At 40.1% G+C, this 22764-nt stretch overlaps 2 protein-coding genes across 9 annotated transcripts in view; one reads left to right on the plus strand and one right to left on the minus strand.

Annotated features, from left to right (window-relative positions):
* Positions 1-22764, minus strand: part of LOC129764724 (protein phosphatase 1 regulatory subunit 16A) — a 639202-nt gene that overhangs the window by 470008 nt on the left and 146430 nt on the right. The window lies entirely within an intron of this gene.
* Positions 19705-22545, plus strand: LOC129765623 (uncharacterized). Its single transcript, XM_055766037.1, has one exon. It carries the CDS (start codon positions 19705-19707, stop codon positions 22543-22545), a length of 2841 nt encoding a protein of 946 aa, XP_055622012.1.

A 22764-nucleotide genomic window follows, 5' to 3' on the forward strand; every position in this document is an offset into this window, starting at 1 on the left:
TCCCTATTCCGCATCCGGAAGGGAGACAAAACTCATATACGTTTCTATAACGATATTAAAGAGACAAATATAAGGTTGAAAGCAAACCTCCAATCAAACCCACTGAGCGGCCACGAAATCATAGAAATCATAACGGTGGCAAAATATTTAGACAATATCCAGGAACCATTAGGTTCCATTATTCGAAATTCAAAACCAAAGAATTTGGAAGAAGCTTACCAAGCGGTAATGCTTAACCAAAATGCAGAAACGCGAATAAGGCCTCACCCAAACTCAATCCAAACCAAATCAAATTATGTAAAACCTTACAAGCCGCAAAATGCTCAAACAAATATGCAACCCAACACCTCATATAAACGGAACGACAACCACGGCTACGATAGAAGTGCTAGTGATAATAAACAAACTACGCGAATGAATGTGCAACCGAACACCCAGTATAAAAACGCGCCCGCTAACAATTCATTCAGAAGACAACCGTTTGTTCCAAAGGAACGAATGGAAGCTCATAATAATGAAATAGAAGAAGTAGACGATCCAGTTTACTCCGACAATGAACGGGAGGACGATGCCCCCGATGATAACGCCGATGTAGAGGAGATAAATTTTCACCAAGTCAGGAAAGCAAACGAAGAAACCTGAATTTTATACCATATGTTCGTTTTCCGACCTCCAAAGGAATTTTGAATTTCCTTGTGGATACGGGAGCGAACAAATCTTATATCAATCCAGAACATATAAAAAGATACAAAATTATTAATAATCCCTCCGTGGTTACGAACAAAAACGGTAAAATTTATATTAACAAAGTGATCCATGCTAATCTTTTCTCTGAAGCATTCTCGGAAAAATTGCCGTACTACGTTTTCAAGTTCCATAAGTTCTTTGACGGACTGATTGGATACGAAAACCTTTCCAAAATGAACGCCATCATTGATACTGAAGGCCACCAAATGAAAATAAATAATAAAACGTTTGAATTTTCAAAATATTACCCCTCATCAGTAAATCTCCATATCCATCAAAACAATATAATTCCCCTCGGTACCACCGAAAATGGTACATTCCTCATTGACCACGAAATAAACTTAACACCGCAAATAGCACTACAACCAGGATTGTACTCGGCTAAAGACAACAATGCTCTTGTACACATTTCAAATAAATCACAGGTACCTAACCAAAAATTCGAACCATTCCGCAACGATAATTTTATGTTGAAATCGCAGAAGCCAGCACGGTTAGATCTTCGGTGCGACCATTTAAATCAGGAGGAGAAGTCACGATTGATTCATGCTCTCCAACCTTTCAGAGACGTATTTTTTCATGAAGGGCAAAGATTATCCTTTACTCATGAAATAAAACACAAAATCACAACCTCTGATGAATCCCCTATCCACCAAAAAACTTATCGATACCCATATCATTTGAGAAATGTGGTATCGGAACAAATAAACAAACTTCTAGATACAGGAATCGTGAGAGAATCCTGTTCCCCATGGACATCACCGATTTGGGTGGTGCCAAAGAAATTGGATAGTTCAGGAAAACAAAAGTACCGGATAGTTATCGACTACAGGAAGTTAAATGAGAAGACTCCTGCAGATCGATATCCAATTCCGGAAATAAGCGAAATTCTGGATAGACTGGGAAAAGCCCAATACTTCACGGTTCTAGATCTCGCGAGTGGTTTCCACCAAATTGAGATCGAACCAAAAGATATTCCAAAAACAGCTTTTAACGTGGATGGAGGTAAATTCGAGTTCGTTCGAATGCCTTTTGGGCTGAGAAACGCCCCTGCCACATTTCAAAGGTTAATGGACTCTGTTCTCCGAAAACATTTGAACATTAGATGCTTCGTCTATATGAACGACATCATAATATTCTCTTGTTCATTGGAGGAACACTTGCAGGACATAAAGAAGGTCCTACAAACATTGCGGGAAGCAAATCTAAAAGTACAGAGCGATAAGTCAGAGTTCCTGAGAAGGGAGGTTGAATTCCTTGGTCATGTGGTGACCACCGAGGGAGTAAAACCTAACCCGAAAAAAGTTGAGGCTATCAAAAACTGGCCCCTTCCTCAAAATCCTAAAGAACTGAAGTCATTCTTAGGAACGATCAGCTATTACAGGCGATTCATTCCGCGTTTTGCTCACATAGCGAAACCAATGACTTCCAAGTTAAGAGGGAAACACAAGACAATAGCAATTGACGACTCATTCAAAACTGCATTCGAAAATTTGAAAACCATCATGACATCAGATCTTATACTAACATACCCAGACTTTAACCTTCCATTCATTCTAACTACCGATGCCTCCAATGTTGCCATTGGTGGTGTACTATCACAGATGGTAGACGGTAAAGAGAAACCGATTGCGTACTTATCTAGGACGTTATCGAAAGCCGAAGAAAAATACTCCGCGACGGCAAAAGAATTACTTGCCATCTATTTTTCTGCTAAGACTTTCCGCCCCTATCTTTACGGGAGATCTTTTACAATATACACCGACCATGAACCCCTCACTAAAGAATTGAAATTAACCGACGCAACCGGACGGGTAACCCGACAGCGACTGTACCTTGAACAATTCGACTTCAAACTTGTTTACAAAAAGGGTAAACAAAACGTCGTGGCTGACGGACTCTCTAGAATCCCTCAAGCCGAAATAAACAACCAACAGGTACTGTATTATACGCTTGGACCGTGATGATAGATACGGAGGGGTGCTTTTGGGGATCAATAAGTGCCACTCATTTTTTAGAATTGACCTTCCAACTATTGGAGGGATCGAAGCTGTTGCTTGTCATGCAAACATCAGAGGCAAAGACCTCTGTATTGTCAGCTTGTATTGGCCTCCGAGAGCTGCGGTTAGCCGCAAACAACTTGATGACATGTGCTCACTCCTTCCTGAGCCACGATTGATCTTGGGAGACTTCAACTCTCACGGAACTGCCTGGGGGGAACAGTACGACGACAATCGTTCATTGTTGATATATGACCTTTGTAACAGCTTCAATATGACCATTTTGAACACTGGGGAAACAACACGTGTACCTAAACCTCCTGCTAACCCTAGTGCTCTTGACCTCTCGCTTTGCTCGAATTCACTATCGTTAGATTGCAAGTGGAATGTAATTCAGGATCCCAACGGTAGTGATCACTTGCCAATCAAAATTTCCATCACCATTGGGTCGAATTCTTCTGAATCTATAAACATGGCATATGACCTCACAAGACACATTGACTGGAAAAAATATGCGGACGCAATTGCTCTAGCCATCAATTCCAGAGATGGTTTACCTCCATTGGAGGAGTATAACTTCCTTTCTCGTTTGATATATGACAGCGCGGTTCGCGCTCAAACGAAACCCATCCCAGGTTCCACCATTCGCCGAAGGCCTCCCAATCCATGGTGGGATAGCCAATGTTCCAAGCTTTATGTAGAAAAATCGAATGCATTTAAAGCTTTTCGGAAACGTGGAACCCCTGAAAATTTTCAAATGTATTTAGCCCTTGAGAATCAGTTCAAAAATTTGATCAAAGGGAAAAAACGTGCTTATTGGCGAAATTTCGTGGGAGGTTTATCACGAGAAACGTCAATGAAAAAATTATGGAAAGTGGCTCGAAACATGCGAAATCGCTCATCAACGAATGAAAGCGAAGAATATTCACATCGATGGATTTTTAATTTTGCACGGAAGGTTTGTCCTGATTCCGCTCCTGTGCAAAAAATTGTTCGAGACATACCACAAGATAGGTGCGATCTTGATTCCGAGTTTTCGATGGTAGAATTCTCTCTTGCTCTCCTTTCTTGTAACAATTCGGCTCCAGGATCGGATAGAATTAAGTTCAACTTGTTGAAAAACCTCCCTGGTGTGGCGAAACATCGCTTGTTGAATTTATTCAATCGGTTTCTGGAACATAATATTGTTCCAGATGATTGGAGACAAGTACGAGTTATAGCTATTCAAAAACCCGGAAAACCCGCGTCCGACTTCAATTCGTACCGCCCAATAGCAATGCTGTCTTGTATACGGAAATTGTTGGAGAAAATGATCTTGTTTCGCCTTGATCGATGGGTTGAAACGAATGGCCTACTCTCAGATACACAATATGGGTTCCGCAGGGGCAAGGGGACGAATGATTGTCTTGCGTTGCTTTCTTCAGAAATTCAAATGGCTTACGCCGAAAAAAAACAAATGGCTTCAGTATTCTTGGACATAAAGGGGGCGTTTGATTCAGTTTCAATAGAGGTCCTGTCAGACAAATTACACTCTCGGGGTCTACCGCCTCTATTGAATAATATGTTATATAACTTGCTTTGTGAGAAACATTTGAATTTTTCTCATGGAGATTCGGCAGTGAGTCGGATCTCTTACATGGGCCTCCCTCAGGGCTCATGTTTAAGCCCCCTTTTGTACAACTTCTATGTAAGCGACATCGACAATTGCCTTACACAAAATTGCAACCTAAGACAACTTGCAGATGATGGAGTGGTGTCTGTCGTAGGATCAAACGAATCCGACCTGCAAGGACCCTTACAAGATACTTTGAACAATTTTTCAACCTGGGCCATTGGGCTAGGGATCGAATTCTCCACGGAGAAAACAGAGATGGTGGTTTTTTCTAGGAAGCATAGACCAGCAAAACCAAAGCTTCAACTTTTGGGTAAACCGATCACTCATGCTATGTCATTCAAGTATCTTGGGGTCTGGTTCGACTCCAAATGTACTTGGGGGGCCCATATTAGGTATCTGAGTAAAAAATGTCAACAAAGAATAAACTTTCTCCGTACAATTACCGGCACCTGGTGGGGAGCCCATCCTGAAGATCTTATAATGTTGTATCGAACAACTATTCTCTCAGTGATGGAGTATGGCAGTTTCTGTTTTCAATCAGCTGCCAAAACACACCTCATTAAACTCGAGCGAATTCAGTATCTTTGTCTCCGTATCGCGTTGGGATGTATGCCCTCAACGCATACCATGAGTCTCGAGGTTTTGGCAGGCCTACTCCCACTAAAAGATCGCTTCAATTTATTATCTCTTCGGTTCCTCATCCGGTGTAAGGTTATGAACCCATTGGTGATCGGAAATTTTGAGCAGCTTATCGAGCTAAATTTTCATTCTGGATTCATGAGCTCATATCATGAATTCATCACCATGCAGGTTGATCCTTCTTCGTATATTCCCAACCGTGTTTGTTTTTCTGACTACATCAATTCCTCTGTACATTTTGATCTGTTCATGAAGGAGAAAATCCATGAAATTCCAGATTATCTTCGATCGAGGATCGCTCCTACGATCTTCAAAGCAAAGTATGGGCGTGTCAATTGTGATAATATGTACTTTACTGATGGGTCCTCTATGAATGAGTCCATAGGATTTGGAGTGTTCAACGTATTTTTTAGCACCTCACACAGTCTTCAGTATCCTTGCTCAGTATATATTGCTGAATTGGCAGCAATACACTGGGCGCTGGACAGCGTCGCCTCACGACCTGTTGAACACTATTACATTGTAACGGATAGTCTTAGCTCTGTCGAAGCTATCCGTTCAGTGAGGCCGGAAAAGCACTCGCCGTACTTCCTTGAGAGAATACGAGAAATTTTGAGTGCTTTATCCAGACGCTGTTATGTCATTACTTTTGTCTGGGTCCCTTCACATTGCTCCATTTCGGGTAATGAGAGGGCTGACTCATTAGCAAAGGTAGGTGCAATTGAAGGCGATATTTATCAGCGTCAAATCGCCTTCAATGAATTTTATTCTTTAGTTCGTAAAAATACCATCGCTAACTGGCAACGCAAGTGGAACGAAGATGAATTGGGCCGGTGGTTCCACTCGATTATCCCTAAGGTTAGCCTCAAACCATGGTTCAAAAGTCTGGACTTGAGTCGGGACTTTATTCGGACCTTCTCCCGACTCATGTCCAATCACTGTTCTTTAGATGCGCTGCTTTTTCGTTTCAAGCTTGCCGACAGCAATCTCTGCGTTTGTGGCCATGGTTACCACGACATCGAACACGTTGTTTGGTCGTGCGAGCTATATTTTGTCGCCAGATCGAATTTAGAAAACTCCCTTCGGGCTCGAGGAAGGCAGCCCAATGTGCCGGTGAGAGATGTGTTGGCTCGGTTAGACCTTGATTACATGTCCCAAATATATGTTTTCCTTAAAGATATCGATCTTCGAGTGTGATTGTTCTTACATCCTTTCCCCCCCCCATTTTCTCCTCCTTTTCGTCCTTCGCGAGCTATCGGTTCCCTAACATTAGAATAAGTTAAATTGTTAATACATATTAGATGTGAGGATAGTTTAAGAATTCAGTGTGATGTGTGAGTATGAATGTGAAAGTGAGTGTGAGTGTGAGTGTGAACATGGTTACAATTTCCTTACATCCCATCCTTTTCCTAAAGAAAATGTGTCACCCTTCTAAACTCGAGTCAACCGCGAGTAATCGGTTTCCTATTTCATTAACCGTAGAATTAAGAAAACATGTTAATAGTAATAGTATAGTTGAGAGTTTGGCTTCTTTAAACCTATGTAACTGAGCCTGTACAAATAAACGAATTATAAAAAAAAAAAAAAAAAAAACCAACAGGTACTGGAAAACGAAGTTTACGATAACGACCCTATCTACGGGCCGGAAATCATAAACCGGTTCAAGAATCAAATATTATTATACATATCTAATAAAAGAAATAAAAGTCCTCACATAATGTTTTCTGTATTTCCAGGATTTAACAGGAACATCTTCCACTCCGAGAGTTACTCGGAGGAACAACTCAAAAGCATTCTGAGAGACCATCTGTCTCCAGGAACTACGAATGGAATTTTCGCGCCACCAGAGGTTGCAAAACTCTGCTCAAAAATTTTAAAAGAACATTTCAAACAAGGCATGAAAGTAGAGTTTTGTAACTTAAAACTCCCCGACCTTCTGTCAGAGAGTGATCAGCAGGACTTTATACAAAAGAGTCACAATTTTAACCACAGAAATTGGAGACTCACATTGGATGAAGTCCAACAATCAGTCTATTTTCCTAACATGAATTTGAAAGTCAAATCATTTGCCAAAAATTGCAACGAATGTAAATTCTCTAAATACGAACGGAAACCGTTCAAAATACCTATAACCAGGAGAATTTACGGAAAACCTTTAGAAACCATTTTTATTGACGTCTATGTCAAAGAGGGTGAGAAGTTTCTCACACTTATTGACGCGTTTTCAAAATTCGCCCAAATATACAAAGTTCGTAACGAAACGGCAGACGAAATGACCGAAACCCTGATCAAATATTTCAAAATTTTCGGATTTCCAAAAACAATTACGTGTGATCAAGCCACATCCTTTCGAAGCGCTAAATTTAAAGACTTTCTCAAAAAACACAATATAGCCCTACATTTTGCAAGCAATAGTAATAGCAACGGTACTATAGAGCGGTTCCACAATACTCTCCTGGAGATGTATTTGGCAAACCGCGAAAAGGTGGAAAACCTTACTTTATACGAAGGTCTTTCACTGATAACCGCACTGTATAACGAGACAAAGCACTCTGCTACAAAATTAACCCCGAAATCAATCGTCTTCGGAAATTCCACTTCACTAGACTCAAACGACATTAATGACCACAAAATGAAAATGATACAGACAGCTAGCGATAACATTGCCCGGGAGGCAACACTCCACAACTCAAAAACAAATTTAGAAGACAACCAGAAGTACGAAACAATTAGCCAAAAACATGTCCTCGTTAAGAGTAAGGCGAAACCAACACCCTACACCCAACGATACCGACAAATAGAAATGAAAGAACAAACAGACAAAACTGTGACGGACGAACACGGCATCAAGACACATAAACTGGACATGAAAAGACATACATAGAACTATACGAATAATACTGTACACTAACAAGACACTCCCCACTACCTCTATTTGCAGACTATGCCTATTAATAACGATTGTCATGGCGGACATACACGTTCACGAACTAAACCGCAACCCAATAGCAGTTATTCCTTTAGGACAGGCCAGGATTAGTAATAATTACGTCAGAATTCTGCACAAAATTGACATAAAAATTATAGAAACCACAATAGATTTTCTGAATGAAGCCGCCACGAAGAAGATTGTAAATAATAAATTATTAGGTCCATTAATAAAAGCCAAACAATACAAACTAATGAGCACATATAAAAAATTAAAACACTCAGGGAACAAGATATTCAGAAGATGGAATAGCCTAGGCACTGCATGGAAATATATTTCAGGAAGCCCAGATGCAGACGATTTGAAGATAATCAACAGCACTACAAATTCACTCATTCTACAAAACGATAAACAGATAAGAATAAATAAACAATTTGAAGAGAGAATAGTAAATTTAACTAAATCAATATCAGTATTAGCTTCCAATAGCGATATGATTAGGAACGAATCGCTAGACGGATTCGATTCAGTAAACCTATTATTCAATATAGATGAATTAATCAATCAACTAGAAGCAATCGAGGAGGCGATCACCTTAGCTAGATTCAGCATCCCAAGCAGCCGACTCGTCACACATGAAGAACTACAAGCAACTCAACAATTCATAATCAACAACGGTCTAAGATTGGACTCGCTCGACAACGTTTTGAACATAGCCAGTGCATATGTTATGCATAGCAAAGAATCCATTGTTTATGCCCTCAAAATTCCTCGAATCAAAGATGTCAACTATGAATTAACATACTTAGAGCCAATAGTTAATAACGGTTCAAGGATATATCTACACTACAATTATATTCTAACCGGACCACAAATATACTATGTAAAGACGGATTGTCCTAAATTACGAAATATCTACATTTGTAACAACCCGCTATTAGAAACCATCGAAGAGTGTACCCAGAAACTACTAGCTGGAGATTCAGCAGACTGCCTCATGGAAAAAGCATACGGCAACAATATTATCAAGAAGGTTGATGACTTCAACATCGTTGTAAGCAACGCGAATGTGACGATGTCATCAAACTGTTTGACTCATCAGAAACAACTCATTGGATCATTCCTAATACAACTATCGAACTGTTCCATAAACATAAACGGAGAGGAGTTTTCCAACAAAGACACCAATATACCCGCCAAATCATTTATACCAACGATCGGGTTAAAGGTAAATGCAACAAAAACAATAGATCGTATCCCGCTAGAATACTTACACACTTACCATATCGATCACCGAGAGCACATCAAAACGCTCAACCTGACTACAACAAGCATCCAAGGTACGCTGGGAATACTAAAATGGCTATGGCTCGGATCATTCTCGATAACAACACCATTTGTAACCGGAATTATTCTCGTTTGGGCTATGCGTAAACTGGCATCATCCTGCAGCAAAGGAAAGATTATCATAACAAGAAGGAAAGACCAAGAAGAAGAAAACGAAGTAACGGAAGTACGGGCGGCAGTTCCATCTATAAGACAACCAAGGTTGATTCCCCAGCAGTAATAATCGGAAAGTCGAGGACGACTTTCAAGTAGACGGGGAGCCGTTAGGAAATCATTACCTTCACCAGCGACCAATCGGAGCACATGGCGTGCAAGCCATGTGCAGAAATAGGAATGTGCTAAACAAGCACAAATAACGTTATAAAAGAGCCACGACAACGTGGCTCGGCCTCTTTTTCATTTGTATCGCGTAGAGCTAAGTTTGTGTCCTAATAAATTTATCTTTTAAAAAAGTGACATTCTCTAAATCCGAACCTAACTCTCAGAGCGTATGCCGCACCCCATCACGATTCTCAAGAGGATTTTTATGTGACCTTTTTTTCTTTACGGGGAGTTTCCAATTAACGCGGATTTTCCAATTAACGCGGTTTTTTTACGCGGATTTTCCAATTAACGCGGTTTTTTTTACGCGGATTTTCCAATTAACGCGGTTTTTTTTTACGAGGTACGTATCCCCCGCGTAAAAAAAACCTGGGTGTATACTGTTTAAGTGTCTTCTGCTTCTTATATGGCACTAACGTTCCTAGAGGAACTCCGCCGTCTCAACGTAGTATTACTTGCGTCATTTTCATTAGTACTTAGTTGAGATTTCTATGCCGAATAACACGCCTTGAATGCATTCTGAGTGGCAAGGTCTAGAATACGCGTGACCACAGTGCAAGTCAGAGGAAATTTCTTTGAAGAAAAATTTCCCCGACCAGAACGGGAATCGAACCCGAACTCCCGGCATGTTAGGTTTGACGCTAACCACTCGGCCACGGTTGCACAGTTTAAGTGTTATGAGTGTTTATCTGCTAGCAAAAGTGAGCCACATGATTTGGTTGTTGACATTTCATTGTTGAAAGAGGAAATGAAAAAGCTCAATTTCATATCTGAGACAATAACCAATATTCGTTACACGGTTGCTTTGCAGATAAACAGTGCATTGGAAAAAGCTAAACATGTTTTGGAAACGAGCCTTAATACTGCTCTTCAAGAACATATGAATAAGCTTGAGAGCAGTGTGGCTAGAATTGTGGAAAAAAATATATTGAACAAAAAACATGAAATTGAAAGTCAAAATATAGTTTTTTTTTTGACGTAGGATTACGTCTTTCGGAAACATATTGGGGTACAAATTGAAAATCGAAAATCGAGCACATCGTGAAAATAGTCCAATTTCAAACGCTTATTGATCATTCATTTCATGATGCATTGATGAAATGTTTGCGTCAATCGATTTCGACACGCCATAACAATTTTTTATATTGAAGAAAATAATATATATCATAAATCTAAATATTGAACAATTGGAAAATCTCATCCCCTATCTTAACGGAAATACCCATTTCTGATTGGTCAAAATTGACGACACATGCCGCGGTTCCCTAACAGAGACATCAAAACCAAGCTGCCTGGGGGAAATCGACATTGCAAGCGGAGACGAATGAATCGTAAGATTCAGAGTCTCTACGAACAAAGAAAAAGAAGAAGAACATTGCTAATACATGAAAGTAGGGGGTTTTTGTTTTTGTTATAAAAGAAATTTACCTTTTCCATTTCAAATATGTTTTCTCTATATTAAAGTAACGTGTTTTTACTGATGAGAAAAATTGATAATTGTGTTTGGTAGTGAAAATTATCTTATATTATATTTGTGAGTTTTTTTTTCTATATTTCATCCATACATAACACATGAGGCATCTCGTCTAGGGCCACAGAGGGCGGTTTTAATCATGTCTTATTCCACTTCGGCAGATGAAACTCTTTCGCCTATGGTGTTTTTTTGATGTTCGACACTCAAATCAACAAGACGTGTTTATTCAATCTTCCGTACATCAGAAATATCTTTTCCGTGATATAAAAAAATTCACGGAAACACTTTTCTAACTGGCGAAATGTGCCATATTCTACCCCTTGGGTGTATCCACAAGAAAACGATTTTGCATGTCGGTTTATCACAACAGGAATAGAGAAACGGACATAGGTTGGCCAGCAGACTTATCATGCATCATGCATCAACCGCAGACCAATCGAGACTAAAATGAAATATCAAGAAGCTATGGCTTTTTATAATGATTCAAATAGTTTGTTTTCGCTTTGCGCTTTTGAAACAAGTTTTTAAGGCCAATAAGTAAACAAACATCACTAGATCTTTCGAGTAGTGTTATTTTAATATTTTCTATATTCCATCCATACATAACACAGGAGGCATCTCAGAGGGCGGTTTTAATCATATCTCATTCCACTGTGGCATCTTCTATCTGATACGCACCATCCAACGATTGTTTACCACCCCTCTGTCATCATTACTGTCGTCATCACTCGGTAAACACCGGTGGAATGAACAAACAATACCCAACAACCAAACAAAACGGCCCTTTTTAGGGCCACCAAATCATTGTCAAAGAGTTTAACGATGTAATTTTTCAAACAAATCCAAATTCAACAGATAGCCTAACGGAATCCTACGTCAACTCTGCGGTCGTGTCTCGGACACAACCCTCTCCTGTGACTTTTTTTTTTTATTAATTCGTTTATTTTTGCAGGCTCAGTAACTTAAGTTTAAAGGAGCCGAATTCTTAAATACAATTTTAAAACTATATATATAAACAATTTTCTTACATCTATGGTTAGTAAGGTGGAAAACCGATTACTCGCGGTGTACTCGAGTTTAGAAGGGTGACATATTTTTAGGAGAAGGATGGGGTATAAGGAAACTGTAACAATGTTGATGAACACTCAATTCTTAAATCTGTTCGTATATCTATAGTGTTTTTACATTTCAACTTATTCTACTATTTATAGCAAGGGGACGAATTACCCGCAAAGGAAGGAAAGGAGGGTATAAGGACATAGGGACAATCACACACGAAGATCGATAGCTTTAAGGAAAACATATATATATGGGACAAAATATAGTTGCAATGAACAGGAAAAGAATTGTTGAAAGGGATACGCGATCGGAATCTGATTTTAATCCTAGAAGGAAAATAAAGATTATGTCGAATAGTAATGATAAACCAATTCTCATTGAAACCAAAAATGACGAGGTTTTTCATACTACTGACACATTATCTTTCGCGAACGTTGTTTCAAGAAATCCCAAGATATCAGAAAAAGGTAAGGCTGGTCCTGTTATTGTTGTTAAACCGGTAGAGTCGATTCAAAGTAGTAGTACCGGAAAGGAAATAAAGAAAAAACTCGATCCAAAAATACATAATGTCCGCAGCTTTCGAAACGGGAAAGAAGGCTCGTTTATTATAGAGTGCGCAACAGTAGAAAAATGTAATTCGATAAAATCCGATATTGAAAGCAAATTAGGTGAAAAACATAAAACTGTTGTCCCGAAACCATTAAAACCAAAAGTGAAAATTTTGGGAATGTCTGATCGGTATTCCTCTGATGTTTTTATAGACTTGTTGAAAAGTCAAAATGAAAACATCGGGATAGGTGACGTGAATGTGGTTACTATCTATGAGAATCCACGCTTCAAGTACAATAAATATAACGTAGTGCTTGAAGTTGACAGTAAGTCTTTCAAAAATTTAATAAGCGCTGAAAAAGTCAACATAGGATGGGATCGGTGTCCCGTAGTAGAAACATTCAATGTTATTAGGTGCTTCAAATTTGGAGAGTTCGGCCATATAAGTAAAAATTTTCCAAATGATGAAAAATGTTCTAAATGTAGTAAGCAACATTCCACATCTGAATGTTCATCGATATCGACCGAATGCGTTAACTGCCGAAAAATGAATAAAGAACGTAAGCTAAATTTGGACGTCGGTCATCCAGCATATAGTACAGACTGCCCAGTTTATAGAAACATTATAGAAAAGAGGATATCTATCATTCGGTACGAACAATAGCAAACAACGACAAGTGCTCGAAGTAAAAACTCTAATATTCTGTATTTCAATATTGCTGGGTTGCCTACACACTTCAGTGAATTGAAACTAATTGTAGAAAACGAACGTCCATCGTTGGTGTTTCTCACAGAAACTCATATAGTAGATGCGGAAGCTTTCGACCAATACTATATTTTGGGTTATAGAGCTATTTTTGCTTGTCGCACTCCAAACATACTGGAGGGGTTGCTATGTATATCCAGGAATCAATATGTTTCAACATTCGGTTCAACGAAGCGATTGATAACAATTGGTTTTTGGGTATAGTTATCGAGAGAGGCATTCAGATTGGAAATTACGGACTATTATACCACTCTCCCAGTTCTAGTGACCAGCGTTTTATTGAACTTTTAGATAATTGGTTAGAGCATTTTTTAAATTTCAGTGGAATTAATATTATCGCTGGTGATTTCAATATTAATTTGTTTGATGACCTGAACTCTTCCCAATTGAAGTGCCTGATGAATTATTTCGGATTAAAACAAACGGTTTTTGAAGCTACACGAATTACCCAGTACAGCAAAACACTGATTGATCATGTTTATACAAATTTCGACACGGTTCAATCATTTACCGTTGACGAACTGAAAATAACTGATCATGAAACTATATTTATTAATTTCCATGATACTAACTGTGAAACAAATGATAGAGTTTTGACAAAGTGCTGGAAGAGTTATTCAAAGGAGGCTCTGTGTGCTCTTGTGACTAGAAGCTTGGATTCTTATCCGGTATCGGGTGATTTAGAAACCAGGGCATCTTTTCTTACAGATTCTCTGCGAACATGTACTAAAAAACTAGTCAAACTTAAGTTGGTCGAGACTGAAAACACGAGCTTTTGGTATTGTCTTGACTTAGTGCGAATGAAACGTACGAGGGATAGATGTTACAAAAAGTTTCGTAGAACTAATAGTGCTATCGATTGGCGTTATTATACAGTTGCTCGCAATAATTATTTGAGATCGTTGAAAAAAGCCAGAACAGATCATATCCAGAGGAAGATCGATCAGAACAAAAATAATAGCAAACAGTTGTGGAAAATTTTAAAAAGGTTGATGAAATCTAAAAACAGTTGCGATCCATAACTTTCGAGAATTCAGTTTTAACATCAGAAAACCTAATAAAGTCTGCTTCATTTAATATTGGAACACAAACAATTGCGTGTAGTTCAGTCATTTATTAACGAATTCATAATTTGTTTTTCATACAAATGTAGCATTTTCTTTACTCTTTCATATTAATTTATTATTTATAATTACTTTCATATTAAATTATTCATTGCTGTTTCAAAGAAATTCTCGTACTTTTCCCGTAATACGGCACATTAGGCGGCGCACACCCTTTTCGTCCACCGTTTTGGCGATTTGATTCCACCAGTTCTTCATTTGAGTCATGTTCCTAACAAGTTTTCCCTTTGCCTTAAGCCTCCGCTTCGTGATTGCCCAGTATTTCTCTATCGGCCGGAACTGGGGGCAGTTTGGGGGGTTGAGGTCCTTCGGTATTACGCTGACCCCGTTCGTTGCGTACCATTCCATAACCGTTTTGCTGTAATGGCAGCTTGCGAGGTCCGGCCAAAACATTACTGGACGGTCGTGGGCACGAATAAACGGCAGAATCCGTTTCTGTAGGCACTCTTTTTTGTAGACTTCTGATGTCATTGTCTTGTCAGTGAGAAAGACTTTGGTTTTCTGTCCACAACTGCATATCCCCTGCCAAATCATGTACTTGCGGGCGAATTTATCCGCAAACACGAACTTAAATTTTGCAGGTACATCCCCCCGAGCCGTCGCCAAATGAAATTTTTGACCTGGGATTTGCCCAAAGTCCGCCTTCACGTAGGTCTCATCGTCCATCAGAATACATCCGTCGAACTTGGTCAGCACTTGGTCGTACAGCTTTCGAGCACGGATTGTGGCCACATTGTTCTGCTTCAGCGTCCGATTTGGCTGTTTGCTGGCTCGGAATGACCTTATTCCTTCCCGGAGACGAATTCGTCGCACCGTACTGTGAGCGGCCTGGAACTTATTGGCCAAATCGCGGTCTGAAAGATTGGGATTCCTCTTGACGGCCTTGATGACTTTCCCACGCAGTTTCCGGTCGACAGTTCCACTCCGACGCTTCGAATGCGGCTTCCGAGCCGTCGTCAATGTTTCCTTGTACTGCTTGATAACACGCCATACGGTATTTCTGGGCATTTTAAGCTGTTTAGCTAGCTTAGATGCCGACAACAATGGATTTTCAAGAAAACTGTGCACAATTTTATCTCTCCGTTCGGCTTCCATGGCGGTTGTTTACAAAATGCTATCGTTTGGTGTTATGACATAAATACATGGTGAAAGGTAATCAATTTCCCGTGGGTGAAAAAAGTTTCCAAATCCGTCCACTAGGAGCGCCACAATGAGCAAAAGAATTTGTTCCAATATTAAATGAAGCCGACTTTAGCCAATAAGTTCAATTCATATTTCGTTGACAGTGTTTCACTTATTAATGAAAGTATCGATTTGGTAAGTGAACCTGGCGAAATAGTACAGCCGACGGCCAGTGGATGTAAACTGGATTGTTTTCACCCAATAACTTTTGCGGACCCTAAAAGAATTTGTTTTGCACTAGAAAAGTCGGCTGGTATTGATGACGTCAATGCAAAAGTTTGTTCAAGATTGCTTTCATGTTATTGGACATTCCCTGCTGGACCTGATAAATGATTCATTAAGAACTGGGCACGTGCCCAATGTTTGGAAAGAATCATTAGTGGTTCCAATACAAAAAACAGGAAGTGGGTTATATCTATGGTATAACCGCAAGGGTGACGTAGGACTATCGTTGATTTAGAGATCATTTGTTTGAAGTTGAATCTAAATCCATTCTGAATGAACGAATAAATGAATATTTGGGGGACTTCGAAAACGAGAGCGTTACGTTGGAGGCTCAAGGTTTTATGCATCCAATATAGGATACGAAAAACCTTGTTCTGATGAATAATCTTCAGAAGCTAACAGAAGCTAACGAAGTTGCGCACAACTTCGATGTGACAACGCACCTATATCAAAACCCTATGTACCAACCGTAACGCACAGTGACGTAGCACAAGAATTAGAAAAGCTATTGTATGATAAAGGAAATCAGATAAAGGAAATTGAATAGCGCAAATTCAAAAAAGGCGCCAAAGAAAAGTCGCAGATAGAACAGAAGTGTCGTAGAAAGAAGATAGAAGATATTGAAATAGAAATACGAAAATTGTGTTCAAAATAAGAGATATTAAGGTATTTCAGTGTACAGTACTAAAATATTTACATTCAAAAATACTTTCAATTCAGGCTTATCGAGGAGGGAAAAAGATATTGAAACGTATAACGAAATATCAGGAATTATCGAGAACCTACAAACGTAAGGATTGATTTATTTCGATAACTGTGAATTAATGTGAATATTTTGTAGGGAAATTTTAATACATTATCATCGCAATAAATATTAAAATTACGGAAAGCGTTTCGATTCTTTGCTGGAGCAACATTTTAAAATTTCCGTTTTTCGATATTTAATTTGAAAATGCCATGTGAAATTTCCTCACCTTCCCAGGAGCAAAGCTGTGCGCTGTGTAAGTCTCCTGACAATAGCAGAATGGTCTGCTGCGATGACTGCCAAAAATGGTATCATTTTACATGTGTAAATGTAGACCATAATATTGCCAATTATGATTGGAGCTGTCAGGAATGCCTGAAGGCCAAAATTCCCGCTCCTACGCAACTTTCGGCAATCGGTTCTACCCCCACAATTGTACCACATCGCCCTTTAACAATCGAAAGTCTACCTGTATCCTCACCGCTGACTACTACGGCAGCGTCGTTTCAACCAAATCTGCCTAGCGTTTCGATGGAACAAACGCAGCACACCGTCATGCCAGCTTCACTGCAGCCATCAACATCGCAAGCTTTATTCGTTCCACAGTGCGCTCAATCACACCTTGCTATCTCGAGTACATCGCGAGCAAGTATAAACCAACAAGCAGCGCAAAACGCAAATCTATCGTCGACAGAACTGCAAATCAAACTACTAGAGGAGGAATGGGCTCTTGAGCGAAAATTTTTACAAAAAAAGTACGAGGTATTGATGAATGCATCTACTAAGCAACCATTAAACATTGTAAATTCACCCACGGAGAGAGTGACCGCTGGTGGCGACACGTTTCCACATCCTACTTACCATTCATCTCCGTTACACTCCATCCGACCAACTGTACACGAACTTCATACAAATAACCAGCTACACGAAACTGGTGAGGCTACTCTGTTGAATAATAGCCAACTTGCGGCCAGACATGCTATCGCTAAAGAATTGCCAGTATTTAGTGGCAATCCTGAAGAGTGGCCACTTTTTATCGCAACATTTGAGAACACAACAAGATTGTGCGGCTATACACCGGAGGAAAATATAGTACGGCTGCAACGCTGTTTAAGAGGAAAAGCATTAGAAGCCGTCAGAAGCCAGCTGTTACATCACAACAACATGTGTTCTGTGTTGTCAACCCTGAAAATGCTATTCGGTCGACCAGAAATTATAATTCATTCTCTAGTACAAAAGGTTCACACGATTCCTGCTCCAAGAGCAGAGAAATTAAATTCAATAGTTGAATTCGCATTGGCGGTACGCAACCTGGTGGCAACGGTACAGGCGTGTAATATTGAAGAGCATCTCTACAACATAGCGCTCCTTCAAGGACTAGTAGACAGGCTACCACCGATGATCAAACTTACCTGGGCAACACACCGGCAAGCATTGCATAGAGTTACACTGTTAGAATTTAGCGATTGGTTGTACACTATAGCTGAAGCTGCATGTTCAGTAACTCTTCCACAGTATTCTACCGAAAATAAACCTCAAAGAAATTATCCTTACCTGAGCGCATATTCTGAAACATATCCACGTCAAATAACGAATAGTCGTCACACATGTATAGTATGTGAGGGAGATTGCAGTACAGTAACCAAATGCAGAAAATTCATCAGCTTAGATCATAATGCACGCTGGGTCGTATTACGTCAATTTAAGTTGTGCCGATGTTGTCTGGGAAACCATAGAGGATCGTGTCGATTGGCAAAAATTTGCAAAAAAAATGGGTGTCCATACAAGCACCACAAACTTTTGCATAATGATGCTAAGGACAATCCCATCCCAAACGAGATTAACGATTATACGTGTAGCACTCACCAACTAAATGCTCACTCAGTATTGTTTCAATATATTCCTATCACGTTATATAACGGTGAATTAAGTATACAAACCTACGCATTCATAGATTCAGGATCATCCATAACATTGTTGGAGGAAAATATTTCGAAGGAGTTGAATTTGACTGGTGAAAAACACCCGTTGTGTCTTCGCTGGACCTCTGATGCCTGCCGTTATGAAGATTCGGCTACTCGGGTTAGTTTAGAAATATCAGGCTCGCCAAAAAACAGCAGCAAACACCGAATAACCGACGTTTATACTGTAAAGGATTTGAATCTACCCCGTCAGTCTCTCTCAATGACGGATCTAAGTGAAAAATATAGTCACCTGAGAGGGGTGGGAGCAGAATCGTATAGGGATATTCAACCACGAATGTTGATAGGAATGAGCAACATACGTTTGACACACGTGCTAAATAGTCGAGAAGGTAAAGAGCATGAACCAATAGCGGTAAAAACACGTCTTGGATGGACCATTTTCGGTACTTGCTCCCAGAGTAGTATGTCTCACAACTTCCACGTATGCTATCACTCCAACAAAGAAGATGAAGATCTGAACACCATCGTTAAGAATTTTTTCGCTCTTGACAGCTTAGGTATCGTGAAAGATGATCAACCTTCTCACTCAATCGAATATGAAAGAGGTATGAAAACGTTACGGGCAATTACAAGCTTTCAGAACGGACGGTATCAAACAGGACTTCTCTGGAAGTATGACAATATTCACTTACCTAATAGTAAGCCGATGGCTTTAAAGCGGCATAACTGTCTCATGAAGCGAATGACTCGTGACCCATCTCTTGCTGAAGCATTGAAGGCAATAATGAGAAACTATGAAGAGAAAGGCTATATTCGGAAACTTTCATTGGAAGAAAGCAAAGAGCGAAATGACCGCACTTGGTATTTGCCAATTTTTCCTGTCATTAACCCAAATAAGCCAGGGAAAATACGACTGGTATGGGATGCAGCTGCAAAAGTAGGAAGCATTTCGTTAAATTCAGTTCTTTCAAAGGGACCTGAGCAATTGACTGCTCTGACTTCGGTGCTATACAAATTCCGAGAGCGGAGAGTAGCAATTTGTGGCGACATTCGTGAAATGTTTCACCAGGTGTTGATTAACGAGGCCGATCAAAATAGTCAGCGTTTTCTTTGGTGTGGCGAAGATCAATCGAATGATCCCAACACATACATCATGAAAGTGATGACCTTTGGGGCGAGCTGCTCGCCCAGTTGTGCACAATTTGTTATCAACGAGAATGCTCGTCGTTTCGCTGCACGGTACCCGGCAGCTGTTGAAGCGATTCAGAAGAATCAATATGTCGACGATTTGCTTGCGAGCGTAGATACAGAGAACGAAGCAATCGAGTTAGCAAAATGCGTCCGGTTAATACATCAACATGGTGGCTTTGAAATGCGTAACTGGATTTCAAATTCGACACCAGTTCTGGAAGCTTTACAAACGAGCCGCAAACCAGAGATGAATCTGGATATCATCACAGAATTTGCCTTGGAAAAGGTGCTTGGCATGTGGTGGAACACAACAACTGACGTTTTCCAATTCAAATTAAATGTCGAACGAAATCGCGAGTTACTTGCTGAAGGAAAGCATCCAACCAAACGAGAAATTCTTCGCGTTCTAATGTCCATCTATGATCCTCTCGGCCTGATAGGGAACTATCTGATGTTCCTGAAAATTCTCTTGCAGGAGATTTGGAGAGCAGGAACAGAATGGGACGATATGATTCATGAAAAGCAACTTAAGGGATGGATTACATGGCTTCGGATTCTACCACAGATCGAGGAAATACGAATTCCTCGTTGTTATCATACTTCGTCGTGTGGAGATCAACATGCCGTCGAACTACACACCTTCGTAGATGCGAGCGAATTGGGATATGCTGCAGTTTCGTACTTTCGTTTTGTACAGGATGGTGTGATAAAATGTGCTTTAATTGGGGCTAAAACACGCGTAGCTCCCATCAAATTTGTCTCGATCCCACGTCTGGAGCTTCAAGCAGCAGTCATCGGTGTTCGATTAGCCAAAAGTATCGAGCAAGGGCATTCACTGGACATCAAACGACGTTATTTCTGGACGGATGCACGGGATGTCATATGTTGGCTCAATTCAGACAATCGTCGATACTCCCAATTTGTAGCCTTTCGTACAAGCGAAATTCTAGAAAATACAGAGATCAAGGATTGGAATTGGATTCCATCAAAATTGAATGTTGCTGATGAGGGTACCAAGTGGCAGCGACAACCGGATTTCGATGCTAACAGCCGCTGGTTCAATGGTCCTTCCTTTTTATGGGAGCATGAATGTGAGTGGCCAAAGATGCCAACATCCGACCATGTCACAGTGGAAGAAATCCGCCAAAACCTCCTCCATCATACAATTGATTTCAACGATATTTTGCGACCAGAAGATCACTCCAAGTGGAAGCATCTGCGACGCATAACGGCGCTGGTGATACGATTCGCTGAAAATATAAAACGCAAATTAGCAAAAGCCGTAACACAAACAGGAATACTTACGATGCACGAGTTAGCAACAGCTGAAAACTTTCACTATAGAAGAGCACAAAACGAAGTTTACTCTGAAGAAATGGTAATCCTTACGAAAGCTAAAAGCATAAAAAATCAGCAAATTCTACCGAGGAAAAGTTCACTGTACAAACTCAGTCCATTCCTTGACGACAATGGCGTAATGCGAGTTCATAGCCGAATCGATGTCTGTGAGTTTGTCGGCAAGAAAAGTGCCTTCCCGATTGTGCTTCCACGTGACCATCGTCTCACACAGCTGATTTTGCTAGAAAGACATGAAAGGTACCATCATCAAAATCATGAAACCTACATAAATGAAGTGCGAAAGCAATACTACATTCCTCGTTTACGTGTCCAGTGCGAAAAGGTCAGGCGTAAGTGTCAGCAATGCAAAATACGAATGGCAAAATCTCAACCACCAGCTATGGGGAACCTGCCTCCAGCACGACTTGCTGCCTTTGTACGTCCATTCTCCTATACTGGCGTAGATTTTTTCGGTCCATATAATGTCGCGGTTGGTCGACGTACTGAAAAGAGATGGGGAGTTCTTATGACCTGCCTAACTATTCGAGCGATCCATATAGAGATCGCACACTCTCTTAACACAGACTCCTGTATCATGGCACTAAAAAACTTCATGGCACGACGCGGAACTCCAGTGGAGATTTTCAGTGATCGTGGAACCAACTTTGTTGGAGCAAGCAAAGAACTCTCTGATGCGCTAAAGACTGTTGATAAGCAGAGGATCATGCTAGAGTTTACATCGTCAACAACATCATGGAACTTCAATCCTCCTGCATCACCACATATGGGTGGTAGCTGGGAGAGACTTATACAATCTGTTAAAAAGATTCTTGCAGAAATCCATCCTAAACGATCGTTCACCGATGAAGTGTTGAGGAATACTTTAACTGAAATAGAAAACATCGTGAACAGTAGACCTCTAACATACGTACCAGTAGACGATGTATCATCACCAGCATTAACTCCCAATCATTTTTTGCTGGGATCATCCAACGGCTCTAAACCACTGGTCCCCTACGATGATAGCGCGATAGTTGTAAAACATTCCTGGAAAACATCACAAATTCTAGCCAACTATTTTTGGAGACGTTGGGTAATGGAATACTTACCGACCATAACACGTAGAACAAAATGGTTCCTTCCAGCGAAACCGATAGGCGTCGGCGATATTGTGATTGTTGTAGACCCTAATATGCCTAGATCATGTTGGCCAAAAGGAAGAGTGGTAGCGACAAAAATATCCAAAGATGGCCAGGTTCGTTCAGCAACAGTACAAACAGTTTCAGGTTTATACGAAAGACCAGCGGTAAAACTAGCTGTATTAGATATCGGTGCAAATATAAACAAGTTGAACCAGAGCCCAACTTAGGGGGGGACTGTTGCGCACAACTTCGATGTGACAACGCACCTATATCAAAACCCTATGTACCAACCGTAACGCACAGTGACGTAGCACAAGAATTAGAAAAGCTATTGTATGATAAAGGAAATCAGATAAAGGAAATTGAATAGCGCAAATTCAAAAAAGGCGCCAAAGAAAAGTCGCAGATAGAACAGAAGTGTCGTAGAAAGAAGATAGAAGATATTG

This window comes from Toxorhynchites rutilus, chromosome 2 (genome assembly GCF_029784135.1).
Source record: "Toxorhynchites rutilus septentrionalis strain SRP chromosome 2, ASM2978413v1, whole genome shotgun sequence".
Classification (NCBI taxonomy): Eukaryota; Metazoa; Arthropoda; class Insecta; order Diptera; family Culicidae; genus Toxorhynchites; species Toxorhynchites rutilus.

Bases quoted from the DNA above. Each gene is read 5' to 3' on its own strand.
- LOC129765623 (XM_055766037.1), top strand. From the start codon at position 19,705: ATGTTTCACCAGGTGTTGATTAACGAGGCCGATCAAAATAGTCAGCGT.